Here is a 13970-nt window from a genome sequence, read left to right on the forward strand (position 1 = left end):
GAGATAGGGCGTTTAGTCGACTGCGATATTTTACGGAGCAGCGTTTTAATGATGTTCTGAAGAATGATATGTAAAGCTACTATCTTGTTTTGTTATTGATATTTATGCAGTTTTTTTATGAAATAAAGGTGTAATTTTAGTGAAAGTGTTATAAGGAGAGAAACATTAATTTAATTCGTGTGTTAGTGATGGTAAGATAAAAGGTATAAACTTCAAGGTTGTATTCAAAGAAATAAAAACCTCATAATTTTTCAAATGAATTTGAAAAATTATGAGGTTTTTATTTAAAAATTATTTATTACTACTGCTACTTACATAAAAAAGCATCTATGATTATTTTTCTTAGGTCTCCGATTTTTTATTATTTTTATAGTTGCGACAGTTTCATCTTACAAAAACGAAAGAACGAACAACGAAGTGTGAACAAATAAAATAAATATATTATTGGCTTTTGGTTGTCTGCTTGAATTAATAAAAATTTATTTAGTCCCCGTAATAGTTACTTGGCTAACCACACCTACAAAAACTCAAGTTAGAGTACGGGTGCAGGTCTCTACGCACGCCCAGAACTTCAAACTTTTTCTTTTAGTAGTTCTTCTTTTTGTTCTTTTTTAATAATTATTAGATGTTTTATTTTAGATGAATCTCCTAAATATAGTCCAAATTTTTTTGCGTTTCTGTTAAACTGTTTTAGGATACATCCAATATTTTAAGTTTTTTTTCTCTATCAATATATATAATATCGATCAAATATTATTTACATTGAAATTACACTTGGTACGAAATCTCATTGTAGTTACGATAACAATCGTTATCGAAGTTAAGTAAATTTACAGCTTCCCGCATTCAAATAAAAACAAATCATATAAAAGAGGCTATATTGTGAAAATTTCAAATAAATATTACATAAATTTCATTTGTTAACATCAAAGCATAACATACACACCAAATGTTTCAAGTCACAACAATCATTAAGGCATTCAACTTTCTGTTGCTTTAAGTTCCATTTGCTTACTTAATGACTTTGAAAACAATTCAACATTTTTCTTGAAATATCAACATCAAAGCCTTAAAATAATCACTAGACTCCACAAATTGCTCATGTGCTTGTCGTTGTTCGCTTCATAATATAATCATGGGAGTGTAAAGTAACCAGGCGTGGTGGAAAACTTCACACATATAAATTTAATAAGAAAATTTACTGCACATTTAATTAATCTAGCTAACTTGATTACTGGGGAGTATCTGCTCGCGCTTAAGTGCCTTGGTGGACTACTGTAAATGCGCATCTATTTACTGTTAGCTCATTGTCTAAATAAGGATCATATCACTTATAAACGAATATCAGTTTGGCCATGAAAAGTCCAACTTTTGTATCTAAAATTGAATATTAAACTTTAAAATATCTTAAAGATAACTGTATACTAAATATTATAAAACATCTATAACGTGACAATAACATAGCAATTTGCAGGAATCATACATTTTATCAATCCTAACTCAGTCCATAATATGCTTAAAACTCCATTACAAAATACCTAAATTTAAAAACATAGGCGAATTCAATTTTAATTTCACTAATTGATAGTTAAATCTAAGCAGAATTGTGAGACGCATTAACAATAAAAATGTTATAAAATTAAACCCTAACGACAATGATAAACACTGACAACAAACGACAGCAACTTTTAAAATAACTCACATAATTTGCAAACTTAAAATATTTAAGTACTGATGGTTAAAAGTTGTTTGATATTAGGTTACGCCCACAAAAAATGCTAAATCTAATGGACAAATAATATAATGGGCCAAGCAACGGTTTTCATTACAAACAAAGATATAATTTGTACATTAATGCAATTTTAGTAGCAAGGAGAAACCATTCTTGAACCATATTAAAGGTATTGCAAAGGGGAATGTGGTCCTTTACATAAACATACTGCCATCAGTCTTTCATTTCACAAAACTGTAAATATATTATAAATACATTTATAACTTGAAAACATTTACAAAGCAACAAATATAGATGTTTTTTAAACAGAGATATATATAGTATAATTATACAGGTGTAATTTTAAATAAATTTGACTGCAAAAATGGTGTTCACATGAATATTCGTAACAAAAAGTCACAAATCAATCATGGCCAATCACAATATTCCATAAAATAAAATTCATTGAGTCTTTAAAATGCTTCAGGTAAATCCATCAAGGATACACTATATCCTCTAGGTGTCTCTTTAGAAGTAATCTGAAACTAATTAAACAGAATGAACTAATTTTGTTTGCTTAAAAAAATACAAATGTATCTGCTGAATTTTTGTTGATTTTTATTAATTCTGGAATTCAAGGACTTGGTTGAACTATAACAACAACCATTTAAACCTCAATATTTGTGATATAATAATTTCAAGAACTTAACACCTCTATAAAAATATGTTGTTAAGGCTTCAATCAGCATAACCCAGGTTTTAAGTACTTTCTGATATTACTATACTAAGTAATCTTACAAAATCTATCTCTGTTTAATTCATAAAAAGGAAAGAGTATTTATTAGCTAGAGCAGACTTTAAATATGATCACAGCATATGCTCAATTTAAAAATGCCATGTTTTTGTTATATTATTATTTTTGAGGTATTGCAATTGATAGAGAACTAGTTAATAGCCTCCCATTCATGGTAATAACATTTACACCTTTAAAGACAATACAATTTAAAAAAATGATATTTCATATTTATCTTCTGTTCAATGTGAGTTAGAGAAATAAATACGGATACAATTTTATGAAGTCTCCAAAAGTTTCAGTAATTGCAAGACCAGAGAGTAATATCTAAAAATAAAATATACAACTGAATAATGGGTAATAAATAACTGGTATAAGATCCATACAAGATTTAAATTAAACCCTTCTTCTAACCATAAACTCTTTCAATCTAAATAGGATTATCATGTAAAATCAAACCCAGTTTTATTGTGCTTTTTTATCCTCAGGATTGTTGACCGGCTCAGTCTCTTCAGTATCTTCATCAGAGTAGTTTGTTGGCTCTTCTCCAGGCTTCAGAAGTTTACCGACCAGGTCATAGTTTTCTGTAAAGAATGTGTTTGTACTTTATTTACATGGTATTCCATAAACTATTTCACATATAAATCTTTTTCTTAAGCCAATTTAAATTAGTAGGGCACACAGCATTATGTAAAGCGTAGTGGATTTGTAATCTGATATAGGAATACATAAAAGTTGAGAATTTATGAGGAAACAACACCTATTTCAATTATTACTGAAAATAAAAGCAGGTGTCTAACAGCTCTGTATTTCAATAAGATACCAATAATTACAGCAAATATTGATAGTTGATAATTGACGTGAGTAATATCACAATTATCTAATAGGTATTCATAGTCAAATCCATTTAATGTTTAACAGTCATATTATTGGTATAAAATTTGGTTCAAATTATATAGTGAGCAGCTCTACAGAGGCATTACCCTAGTTATTATTCAGTACAAAATAAAATGAATTCAAGTAAATAAACAATTCAGATGAGGTGATTGAACTTGTTTCTGTAATGCACTAAATACATGCACAAACAGTTGTTTCAACAAGGTACCTTACAACTATTTAATATGTAATTGGAATGTGTGAAATATTTTAGTATTTGTGAACAGACAAAATTAATTATAAATATGGATGTCTAACAAATAAAATACTTTGTTTCATGTTCTTTCACATTATTTTACTTTAAGACACAATTAATTTATACGCACATCAGCAATAAATGTATTTTTATTTAATGAGCTTAACAATATCCCAAATATTTTTTTTTAAACCTTACCCCGAAACTGGGCTTCCCATTCTTTGATTGAGTCCATTTCCATTGAATTAAGATCACTTAAGTCATCATACTCTTTGTCTGATGATGTTACTGAAAATGTTGCTAGACCTCGAGTAGCATCTTTCCCACCAAAAGCTGCATATGGACCACCTAAAATTAAAATATTATAATTTTAAACATGACAGAATTATATCAATGATAAATAGAAACTTATGTTTTGAAATAGTCATTGTCCAATTGAATTCAATTAGGCAACAGACTAGGAAAAACGTAGTTTTATGCATGTCGCGCCTGAATACTTAATGACTGACTCATTGACGCTATTAATAAAACAGATGCACTCACCAGGACCGTAAAAGCGACGCCCTCTTGTTACATCAAAAATCCAACCATTTACCGCTACTAAGACACGACCATCAGGTTGATTACCATCATACTGTCGCAATTCAGCCACTGTCATATCTTTCCTAATTTTAGGCAACTCCGGTCTGGGAGGATTTACGGAAGCCTTACTAAATTTACTTTTTAAAATTTTGTACACTAATACAACGATGATAACAGTCAATAACACATTCACAGGTCTAAGTAATTGACTAAAAAAATTTAAAGGAGCCTCAGGATCCTCATTGTCTGTAGTCTTAATTTCTGGAGACGAAGACATTTTAAAATAATGTTAAGTATTGGGCGGCTAGTGACAGTCTGTTCTAGCTAATTTTGTTTTTGTTTAAATGAAAAATTCCGATACTGTACAAGCCGTGAAAAATAATCAAGTTTGAAACTGAAATACCTACCAAGATAATGACGTATGACGTCAGAACTCAGAAGTCTAAAGTCAGTTTTGCTCAGACTCTTTCATTTCTGTAAATTGTTCTTGTCAAATAAATCTGTCATTTATCAGATAGCCCATATATATGCCTTTATGGACCAAGTACCTTTCTCCTATCTTTAGCATACATCCTATAAATCTGCTATTTCACTCGAGAGTCGAGAATGCTACATGCACTCACCAACCTATACTTCTAAAAGTTTTTTTTTTTTTTTTTTTAAATATAGCATTACGCTGAGCGTATAGCCACCGACAAAGGTAAGGGAAAAGAACAATAAAGAAAAAGAATTTTAGATCGAACAAAAATTACATAGGATAAGGGATAGGATCAGCAGGTTATAAAACTATTTCTAATTCAATATACTACTAACTACATTATGGAAAGTAACAACTAAGAACAGTAATTAAAATATATCATATAGAAAATTATTTGTATACAAAATATACATATACTTATAGTTTTATATTATTTATATTAAGAAATAAACATAGCTTTTTATATACATTAGGATTTAAAGATGAAAGCATAACAGGAACAGATGTAGGTAACGGGATACTGGAAGAAGGATCAAGATGATCGAATAGCATGGAGTGGTTATACCGAGGACAGGACAGAATGATATGATTTAAATCACCAATATTCAGCCCACATTCACACATTTCATTATCTATAATATGAAATCTGGTAAGGTGGGCTGGGGTACACACATGGCCCAATCTCATACGAATAAGAGACGATGTTTCCTTTTTGTTAAATTTCATTTTAAAAAACCATGGCTTCAGTGGTATTGTGGGCTGTATAGATGAGAAATATTTACCCTTAATTAAACTGCTCTGAGTCCAAAGGTCAGTCCAAGATTTTTGAAGAAAAGAAGCAGGAAGTGAGGCCAAATCATGATAATAATTTTTATATGAATTGGCATCGCCATTCTTAACAGCTTCATTTGCTAGTTGGTCTGCTATTTCGTTACCAAAAATACCAGAATGTCCAGGTATCCAACCAAATGACACAGACAACCCCAATTGTTTACATTCATACAGCAAACCCCTAATCTCAATAATGATAGGAAAAATTAATTTGTTTTTTAATGGATATTTTTGGAGAGCTTGAAGAGCACTAAGTGAATCGGTGAATATGATTGATTTCTTAAGTTTCTTACTCAAAACTAGTTTTAAAGCTTTAAAGATTCCGTAACATTCCCCTGTGAAGATTGAGGACTCTGGAGGAAACTTTATTTTTATTGTAGTTTTACTTTGTAAGTGAAATATTCCTATGCCTACAATACCAGACGAACCGTGTTTAGAGGCATCTGTAAATATATAATTATTGTACTCATGGCAGTGTTGCTCACAGAAATAATTAAAAGTAATCCTTGCGTGGGAATCGCCCTTATTTATACCAATATTAAATCTAATGTCTGGGGAACTAGTTAGAGATTCATAGTTGGTTCCAAATAAAGGGTGAGTTGTCAAGGTGTGAGTTGGAGTTTGAATATTGATAAATTTATTGAAGCTAACGATGAGACAAGGTGAAGATTTATTTGACCAGTAATTGGAAGATGTCAACAATTGAGACAGTTCTTCAAGCTTAGAACGGAGAGGATGGTTGGTATATTGAAGGGAGCGAAATATGAATTTATCAGATAAATATTGTCGCCTAAGATATAATGGGGCATCAACACATTCTACTTGTAAAGCATTAATTGGACTAGTTTTCATAGCTCCTGTAATAAATCTTAATGCCTTAGACTGTATATTATCTAATTTTTTAAAACGGGTTGTATTTCCAGGAGATAATAAAAAGGTACCATAGTCTAAAATACTTCGGATTAAAGCGTTGTACATAAGTTTCATACAAAAGGGATGGGCACCCCACCATACACCGGATAAACATCTAAGGATGTTTAGGTTTCGCTCACACCTATTAAAAATGTAGTCACAATGATGTACGCCAGATAGCTTAGAATCTAAAAACACACCGAGGAACTTTACAGAGTTTTTAACAGGGATAATAATACTACCAAAATATACAGTGATCGGAGGAGGAAGTCGCTTTCTAGAAAAAAGCATGGCAACACTTTTAGTGGGGGATATTTCAAGACCATTAGTATCAAGCCATGTTTTTAATAAATTAAGAGAATGAGACAGTACTGAGCAAGCAATGGCCGGTGATTGATGAATGGAATAAAGTAAAAGGTCATCAGCATACTGAAGAATACAAATCCGATTTCCAAAAGAAGCTTTCAAATCATGGGTATAAATATTATATAAAATGGGACTTAATACTGATCCTTGAGGAAGACCTCTCCATAAGGTTCTAGTTACAGCAGTAGAGTCTTGTGAAATTAGAGTGATGTGTCTTTCATATAAATTATTTATGATAAAATTTGATAACATTACAGGTACATTTAAATACTGTAGTTTTTTATGGAGAACTGACAACACTACATTGTCATAAGCAGATTGTACATCTAAAAAAGTGGCAACAACAGAATCATTCCTTGAAAATGCTAAATAAATGTCAGTGGTAAAGATGGCAATACTGTCCATCGTGCTCTTTCCTCGACGAAAACCAAATTGACTGTCGCAAAGTAAATTATTGCTTTCTAAAAACCATTCAAGACGAGTTTTCACCAAATGTTCACAGAGTTTTATCAAGACCGAAGATAATGCAATAGGACGATATGAATTTGCATTGGAGGGATTCTTATTAGGTTTGAGAATTGGTATAATGATCTGGTTTTTCCAGCGTGGAGGGATAGAACCGGTTAACATGATTGTATTTATCAATTTCAGGAAATATTCAAGACTGTGGTCGCCTAAATGAGAGATGAAAGAATATGGGATTCCATCTTCACCAGGAGCAGAGTCTATAAGGGAAGATAGTATTCCTTTAAATTCATACATAGAAAATGGACTATTGAGACCAGAGGGGTTTAATGGCATCAGAGGCATAATTATTCTTTCAGGAACTGTAGTAGGAGCAAGTCTGTCGAGGAATTGATTAGTTAATGAATCGGGGAAAGAACCAGAGGTTTCAGTAAAAGCACACCTGAATCTTCTAATATTACGCCATACCACTGAAGGACGGACATTAGGGGAAATAGAGAGGCAAAAAGTTTTCCAGCTATCTGCTTTTTTCTTTTTGAATAATAAACTAGTGGTCTTGAAAGCATCTGTAACCAGATCAAAATTTTCAGATGTACAATTCTCATAATATTGAAGCTCAGCTTGTTTTCTTTTTTTAATAGCTTCCGAACATTCTTGATCCCACCAAGGTGGAGATGGAATGAAGCCCAGAGCACCATTTTTAACTGGAAAAGTTTTGTCAGCTACCTCTATAAATAATTTAGTAAATGCATCAGCACAAATTGATTCTGAACCATGTGAGATATTAGGAAGGGAAGTCATCTTTTTCTCTATAAGGGTTTTAAAGGTATCCCAATCAGCATTATTAAGTCGATATTTTAGTCTAGGAGAATGTCTAAATGTAAAATTAATATGAAAAGGAAAACTAAGAAGTAAAGGGAAGTGGTCACTACCAAATGAAGAAGAGAGTGTAGACCATGAAATAGTGGAAGCTAAACAAGGAGTACAAATACTTAAATCAGGGACACTTGAGCCTTCATTGGGAGTGGTCCGCCGGGTCACAGAACCATTGTTGAGAAAGCAAAGATTATGTGAGTCTAACAGTTCCATCAATGAAACTCCGTATGTATTGGTTGTTGAACTGCCCCATGAACTATGTTGACAGTTAAAGTCACCTAATAAGATAAAAGGCTTAGGGAGAGAAGAAATAATAGAGTCAATTTCAACAAAGATAGAAGAACTTGGATGAGGGATATATATTGAAACATAGCAGATATTATTAACAATAGCAGCAATAATTGAAAAATCATTACTATGAGAAGGAATAGGAAAGAGAGAAAAGGGAAGATGATGCTTGACTAGTAAGGCAACCCCACCATACCCGTCAATGCGATCCTCACGGAGACAGGCATAGCCCGAGTACCTACATGGAGTACCTGGTTTTAACCAAGTCTCCTGTAGAGCAAAGATAAAAGGTTTATATTTATTTATAAGATAAATAATATCACTTTTCTTAGATGAAGCACTTCTACAGTTCCACTGTAGAGCTGTGGCTTGCTTGTCCATTATTAATATAATTTGGTAAGTTAACGATAGTGTCAATTAAAGGAGCAGCGTTGGACGGTGAAAGAATATTAGACTGTGATAAAGTGTTAATGAGAATTTTAATTAGGTCTGCAATAGATTGTAATGTCAATTCATTATTGTTGTTTGGGTTTAAACCACAACCATTCCTGGGTAAGGGCATATCATAGTCTTTAATTAATTCATGTTGTGTATTTTTGTCATAACCTTTGGATAGTTTAGGAATATTTTTTGGTTTAAGAAAAACAGTCTTTTTGTAAGTATTACTCAAAGACTGTTTACGTGTCTGTTCATTTTGAGGAGTAGAAATTGTGGAAGCCCCTACATTGGAAGAAGAAAGTAAAGCATCAGCATAAGACACTTTAGAAATCGGTGCATGAATTTTTGATGCTTCAGCATAAGAAATACAGCTCTTGGCCATAGTTTCTTTGATGGCTTTTTGGCGATTAAACTCTAAACATTTTTTGCTTGTGGCAAAATGGGAACCTTGACATAAGCAGCAGTATGCATCATCCTCTAGGATAGAGCACTGATCAGCCGTGTGGTCTTGACCACACTTGAAACATTTTGGTTTTGATCTACAAATTGCTTTCACGTGACCAAATCTGCAACAATTGTAACATTGTATGGTGGGGAAAATGTAAATATCAACTGGGAGAGCAGTGTAGCAAATAAAAATTCGCTTAGGAAGTACTTGTCCATCAAACGTAAGAACCACAGTCTCAGTAGGCTTAAATTCACTGCCATTACTTGCAGTGATACGCCGTCTCATTCTTCTAACTTTTAAAATTGGACCGCATCCAACAGGTAAATTAATATTCTCCTTAACTTCTTCATCTGACCACTCAGCAGGTATGCCTCTTACAACACCCATACGGGTCACAGTAAATGTTGGGATAAAAACCTTATACTCGACTGATTGTAAAGCAGAACTATTTAAGAATGAATTTGCGTCTTGGTAATTATTAAAAGAAAGAGACAGTCTATTACGGCCAATTCGTTTTAAACTTCCGTTAACTATATTGTGTATAGAGTTTCTTTTTAAAAAACGACCAAAAGCAATAGGATGGACTGTTACATTGTCATTAGGAGTTTGCTGTATCCTTTGCACATGTACAACATATGGTGCTGCATCACTCGCCTGATATGTTAAACGAGCTACAGATTCTGGTTTTTTATTAAACGAATTTAGCTGTGACTCCGTGAACAACGGAGCAGTACTAATTTGGGTATTGGTATTGGATAAAGGAATGCAATAACATTCATTTTGTTTAATTTCCTTGCCCTCATGTTTCTTATTACGTTTTTTTTTATGACAATGCGAGCAATGTTTATTTACATTGGCTCTCCGTTTTCTAGCACCACTGCTAGATTTTACTGATCCGTCTGTTTCCATGCCAGACTCATCATTAGAAATAGTTACAACATATCCAACCCCAGGGACTTCTCCGCCCCCAGGGTCATCAGGCGGCTCCATAAGGAGCAAAAGTATATAAAAAAAGAAAACTTACCAATAAATTATGAATTAATTACACTATTAACTAAAACTAAGAAATCACAAATATATATACATAAACTACACTAAACTACTAATCCTAATCCAACAAACAAAATAAAATTTTAGTTAATCGAAAAACGCGCGCGTTCACGTTCGTGTTTCCCGCCCTTTTTTTACTTCTAAAAGTTTTACCTAAATTAAAAAAATAGCAGTACGGTATATCAACCAGATGTCAATTACAGAGTTACTGACAGCAACCCGATGTTCAATGTACAACTTACAATGTACAACTTACTGTACATTGTCATATATTCTAGACAACAATATTTTTATAATACATATATTATTCAGAATTCACTGAATTCAGATTTCTCATTTCAGTTACCCACGAACTTTATTGAAAAGTATTCAGCAATACGTATTTTCGACTATTTTGAAAAAATAAGACTCATAAATTCTCAAAAACCGGTCCCCTGTATTGATCTTTATCTCATAGATTAATAGTAATCGCAAACACTTTCTTGAAATCAGGATAATGAAATTGTTGATAAAACACTAATTTTGTTAACCCTATTTAACATTAACTAAAATTCAAATTATTTAGATTTTTAAACAATTCAATTTTCATTCAATCATTTAAATGCATCGATATAAAACAATGGATAACCAGACTGACTTATGTTCAAGATACATAAAAATATTTTTGGTGGTTGCTTGTTATTGGTAAGCCTTGGTTATTTTACAAACTTAAAAGATTAAATACTTATGAACTATTAATTTACTATTATTTAAAATATACTAATCTTTTTCAGGGTTGTATCTATAGCCACAGTATTTGTGAATAAAAGTTTACTTAGTGGACAAACAGTAGCATTAGAAGCACCATTATTTATAACATGGTTTCAATGTATAGTATCTTTTACCATATGTTTTTCATTGAGTAGAACAGGTGGAATACCTGGTATATTTAAATTTCCCCAAGGAACACCATGGAATCTTGAAGTGGCTTGGAAGGTAGACAATTTATAATGATTTCACATATTATATCATAGTGTTTATTCAGTCTAAAAGATTAACTGTTTTATATTATGTATATATAATCAGTCAAGATTTTTTTTTATATTTACAGGTGATACCACTGTCAATAATGTTTACGCTAATGATATCAACAAACAATTTATGTCTTAAGTATGTTGGTGTATCCTTCTACTACATTGGCAGATCTCTCACCACTGTCTTCAATGTAATATTTAGCTGGGTGCTTTTGAGACAAAAGACATCTTTTAAATGTATTATGTGCTGTGCCTTCATAGTTTTAGGATTTTATGTGGGAGTAGATCAGGAAGAACTATTAGGTAAATTTTTTTTATTGTCTTCAAATTTGAAACATCTTTTTCTGTAAGTTCAGTATTTAAATTACTTATTAAAGCTAAATATTTTACAATTTGCTACTGTTGACTAAAACTTTATAATATAATTTGTGATTTAAAATAAAATATGGTTAGAAATAAAAGATAAATTAGTAGTGTTATACTTTGTAGATCTAGGCCACAGACTTCTGGATCTTTTTCATGATAATTTGTGAAACTAATATTCAAGTAGGTGATCAGTCTCCTGTGCTTGAGTCTGTCAACATTTTGGGTCTAAAGCAAGCCTGTTTCCTCACCATGTTTTCAACTAAATGTTAAATGAGCACATAGAAAGTCCATTTATGCACAGTCAAGAATTAAACTAAGGACCTCAGGGATGTGAGTCACATGCAAAAGCCACACAATTGCCAAGACTAATTGAATGTTAAAAATTAACTGTTGAAAATAATTAATCTCCAACATTCAATCAACAACTATAGGGAAAGTATACAAATCCAATTTATTATTTTCTTACAGGATCATTTTCATTAATTGGAACAGTATATGGAGTACTGGGATCCTTGATGTTATCACTATATTCAATATTTACTAAGTCTATCCTACCAAGCGTCAATCAAGAAATATGGCTATTATCATATTATAATAATGCATACTCCATTATTTTGTTTCTACCATTAATGGTGTTGAATGGAGAATTGAGTGTGCTGTGGAATTATCCAAACTACCACAGTACTGGTTTCTGGACACAAATGATCATTGGAGGCCTTTGTGGCTTTGCCATTGGATATGTTACATCATTACAAATTAAAGTAAGGTTAATTATATTTTTGCTAATGATAACTAAGTTCCATGACTCAGTTAGCACTGAGCTAAGTCAGTTCCAGTTAATGGGTCAATACAAAACTTATGAAACTTATTATTATAACGGGAATCATAGTTTTTATACATAATTCACAATGAAGTTATGTTTTAATTAAGTACTTTAGTAGTCTTTGATGTCAGTGAAAACTTATTAGATGTTACAACAGCCATCTTACCTGATATCTAATTATATATTTAAACAGTATGTCATGCAGTGCATTGAACTAGTGTTGCTGTTTGTTTATTGCACTGATAAATCATATCTGTCACTTTAACCTCTGATCTGTCAGTTTGCCTATAAATTTGTTTTTAGAAAGATTATAACTACAATTTATTACATTATAAACTCAACATTTTAAATTCATTATAGAAGTCTTTATATTGAGCAAAAACATTAAATAAATCAACACAAACAACTGCCCTATGCACTACTGGGAGTGCCCCGGTTTATACTACTATGTAAATAATGAATTTCTCTGTAAGTCTTAAATTAATAATTTCAGGTGACGTCACCACTGACCCATAATATCTCAGGTACAGCGAAAGCATGTGCACAAACTGTCATGGCAACACAGTGGTACAACGAAACAAAGAATTCAATGTGGTGGTCGTCCAACATTATAGTTTTAGCGAGTACTGCGCTTTATGCCAGGTTTAAACAATTGGAAATGGAGGAGAACTCTAGAAAAATTATACCGGAAGAAAAGAGAAGTTTAGTTTAAAAAGTGGTATTATTTTCTGTAATTTATTTTAATGTGTATTTCCTAACTAAATATATAAATAATAAACAAGCGTTTGCATATCATATCTAATATGGTTTTTCTAAATTAAGAGAGACTGTTAAAAAAAATTGTGCAATACTATTTTTTTGTAATGAAACCATTGTTCTGAAGGGTACTGAAATTAAAGTTCCTTATTTTATATTTATAAATGTACTATAAACCACATATAGCTATTTAATATTTGTATTACTTGGTGATAAATTAATTCTTTTTATTACAGTGCCAATAACACATACACTAAAGATGCAATACCACATAATACACCATGGTTACTACATTTATTTTTGTAAATTTATTTGCCAAAAAATCTTTTGTATGAAAATTATAAACCAGGTACTTTTTATACATCTCAACTATATTCTTCTTTAAGGATTTAAGATTATCATTCTAACAATTACTTACCCTAGTCCTGAATTAATAACACGGATGCAATAAAATAACATGGTAACCATGGTAACTGAGACGGATGCTTCAGTCCTTAAATATAAGGCTTATGATAGGATTATTTTTTACACTGGCACAACAGAATAAGTTATTTATAAGTAAACAAAATTATTGTACGTTTTTCCCTAGGAAATAATTGTGATGGTGCATTAACTATTAAAGCTAATTTAATTATACATAAT

General features: G+C 31.6%; 2 protein-coding genes and 1 long non-coding RNA gene across 6 annotated transcripts; 2 read left to right on the plus strand and 1 right to left on the minus strand.

The window, feature by feature from the left end:
• Positions 1 to 864: 864 nt before the first annotated feature.
• On the minus strand, positions 865 to 4636 carry LOC111001397 (membrane-associated progesterone receptor component 1). Of its 2 annotated transcripts, XM_022271290.2 has the most exons (4): positions 4180 to 4636; positions 3835 to 3984; positions 2964 to 3088; positions 865 to 2256 (listed from the first exon to the last, which is right to left on the minus strand). In XM_022271290.2, exons 1-3 carry the CDS (start codon positions 4493 to 4495, stop codon positions 2970 to 2972), a joined length of 585 nt encoding a protein of 194 aa, XP_022126982.1. In that variant the 5' UTR covers positions 4496 to 4636; the 3' UTR covers positions 865 to 2256; positions 2964 to 2969. The 2 variants fall into 2 exon arrangements, with proteins under 2 accessions (XP_022126982.1, XP_022126981.1); XM_022271289.2 differs by having other exon boundaries at positions 865 to 3088.
• A 2060-nt stretch (positions 4637 to 6696) lies between these two features.
• On the plus strand, positions 6697 to 10094 carry LOC123689963. Of its 2 annotated transcripts, XR_006750812.1 has the most exons (3): positions 6900 to 6914; positions 7063 to 7374; positions 7457 to 10094. It is a non-coding gene; the product is annotated as an uncharacterized LOC123689963 (long non-coding RNA). The 2 variants fall into 2 exon arrangements; XR_006750811.1 differs by having other exon boundaries at positions 6697 to 7374.
• Positions 10095 to 10657: 563 nt separating this feature from the next.
• Positions 10658 to 13867, plus strand: LOC111001396 (GDP-fucose transporter 1). Of its 2 annotated transcripts, XM_022271288.2 has the most exons (6): positions 10658 to 11054; positions 11144 to 11345; positions 11461 to 11686; positions 12218 to 12510; positions 13066 to 13290; positions 13565 to 13867. In XM_022271288.2, exons 1-5 carry the CDS (start codon positions 10972 to 10974, stop codon positions 13282 to 13284), a joined length of 1023 nt encoding a protein of 340 aa, XP_022126980.1. In that variant the 5' UTR covers positions 10658 to 10971; the 3' UTR covers positions 13285 to 13290; positions 13565 to 13867. The 2 variants fall into 2 exon arrangements, with proteins under 2 accessions (XP_022126980.1, XP_022126979.1); XM_022271287.2 differs by lacking the exon at positions 13565 to 13867 and having other exon boundaries at positions 10659 to 11054; positions 13066 to 13374.
• Positions 13868 to 13970: the final 103 nt, after the last annotated feature.

Source organism: Pieris rapae, chromosome 18 (assembly GCF_905147795.1).
Source record: "Pieris rapae chromosome 18, ilPieRapa1.1, whole genome shotgun sequence".
NCBI classification, from domain to species: Eukaryota; Metazoa; Arthropoda; class Insecta; order Lepidoptera; family Pieridae; genus Pieris; species Pieris rapae.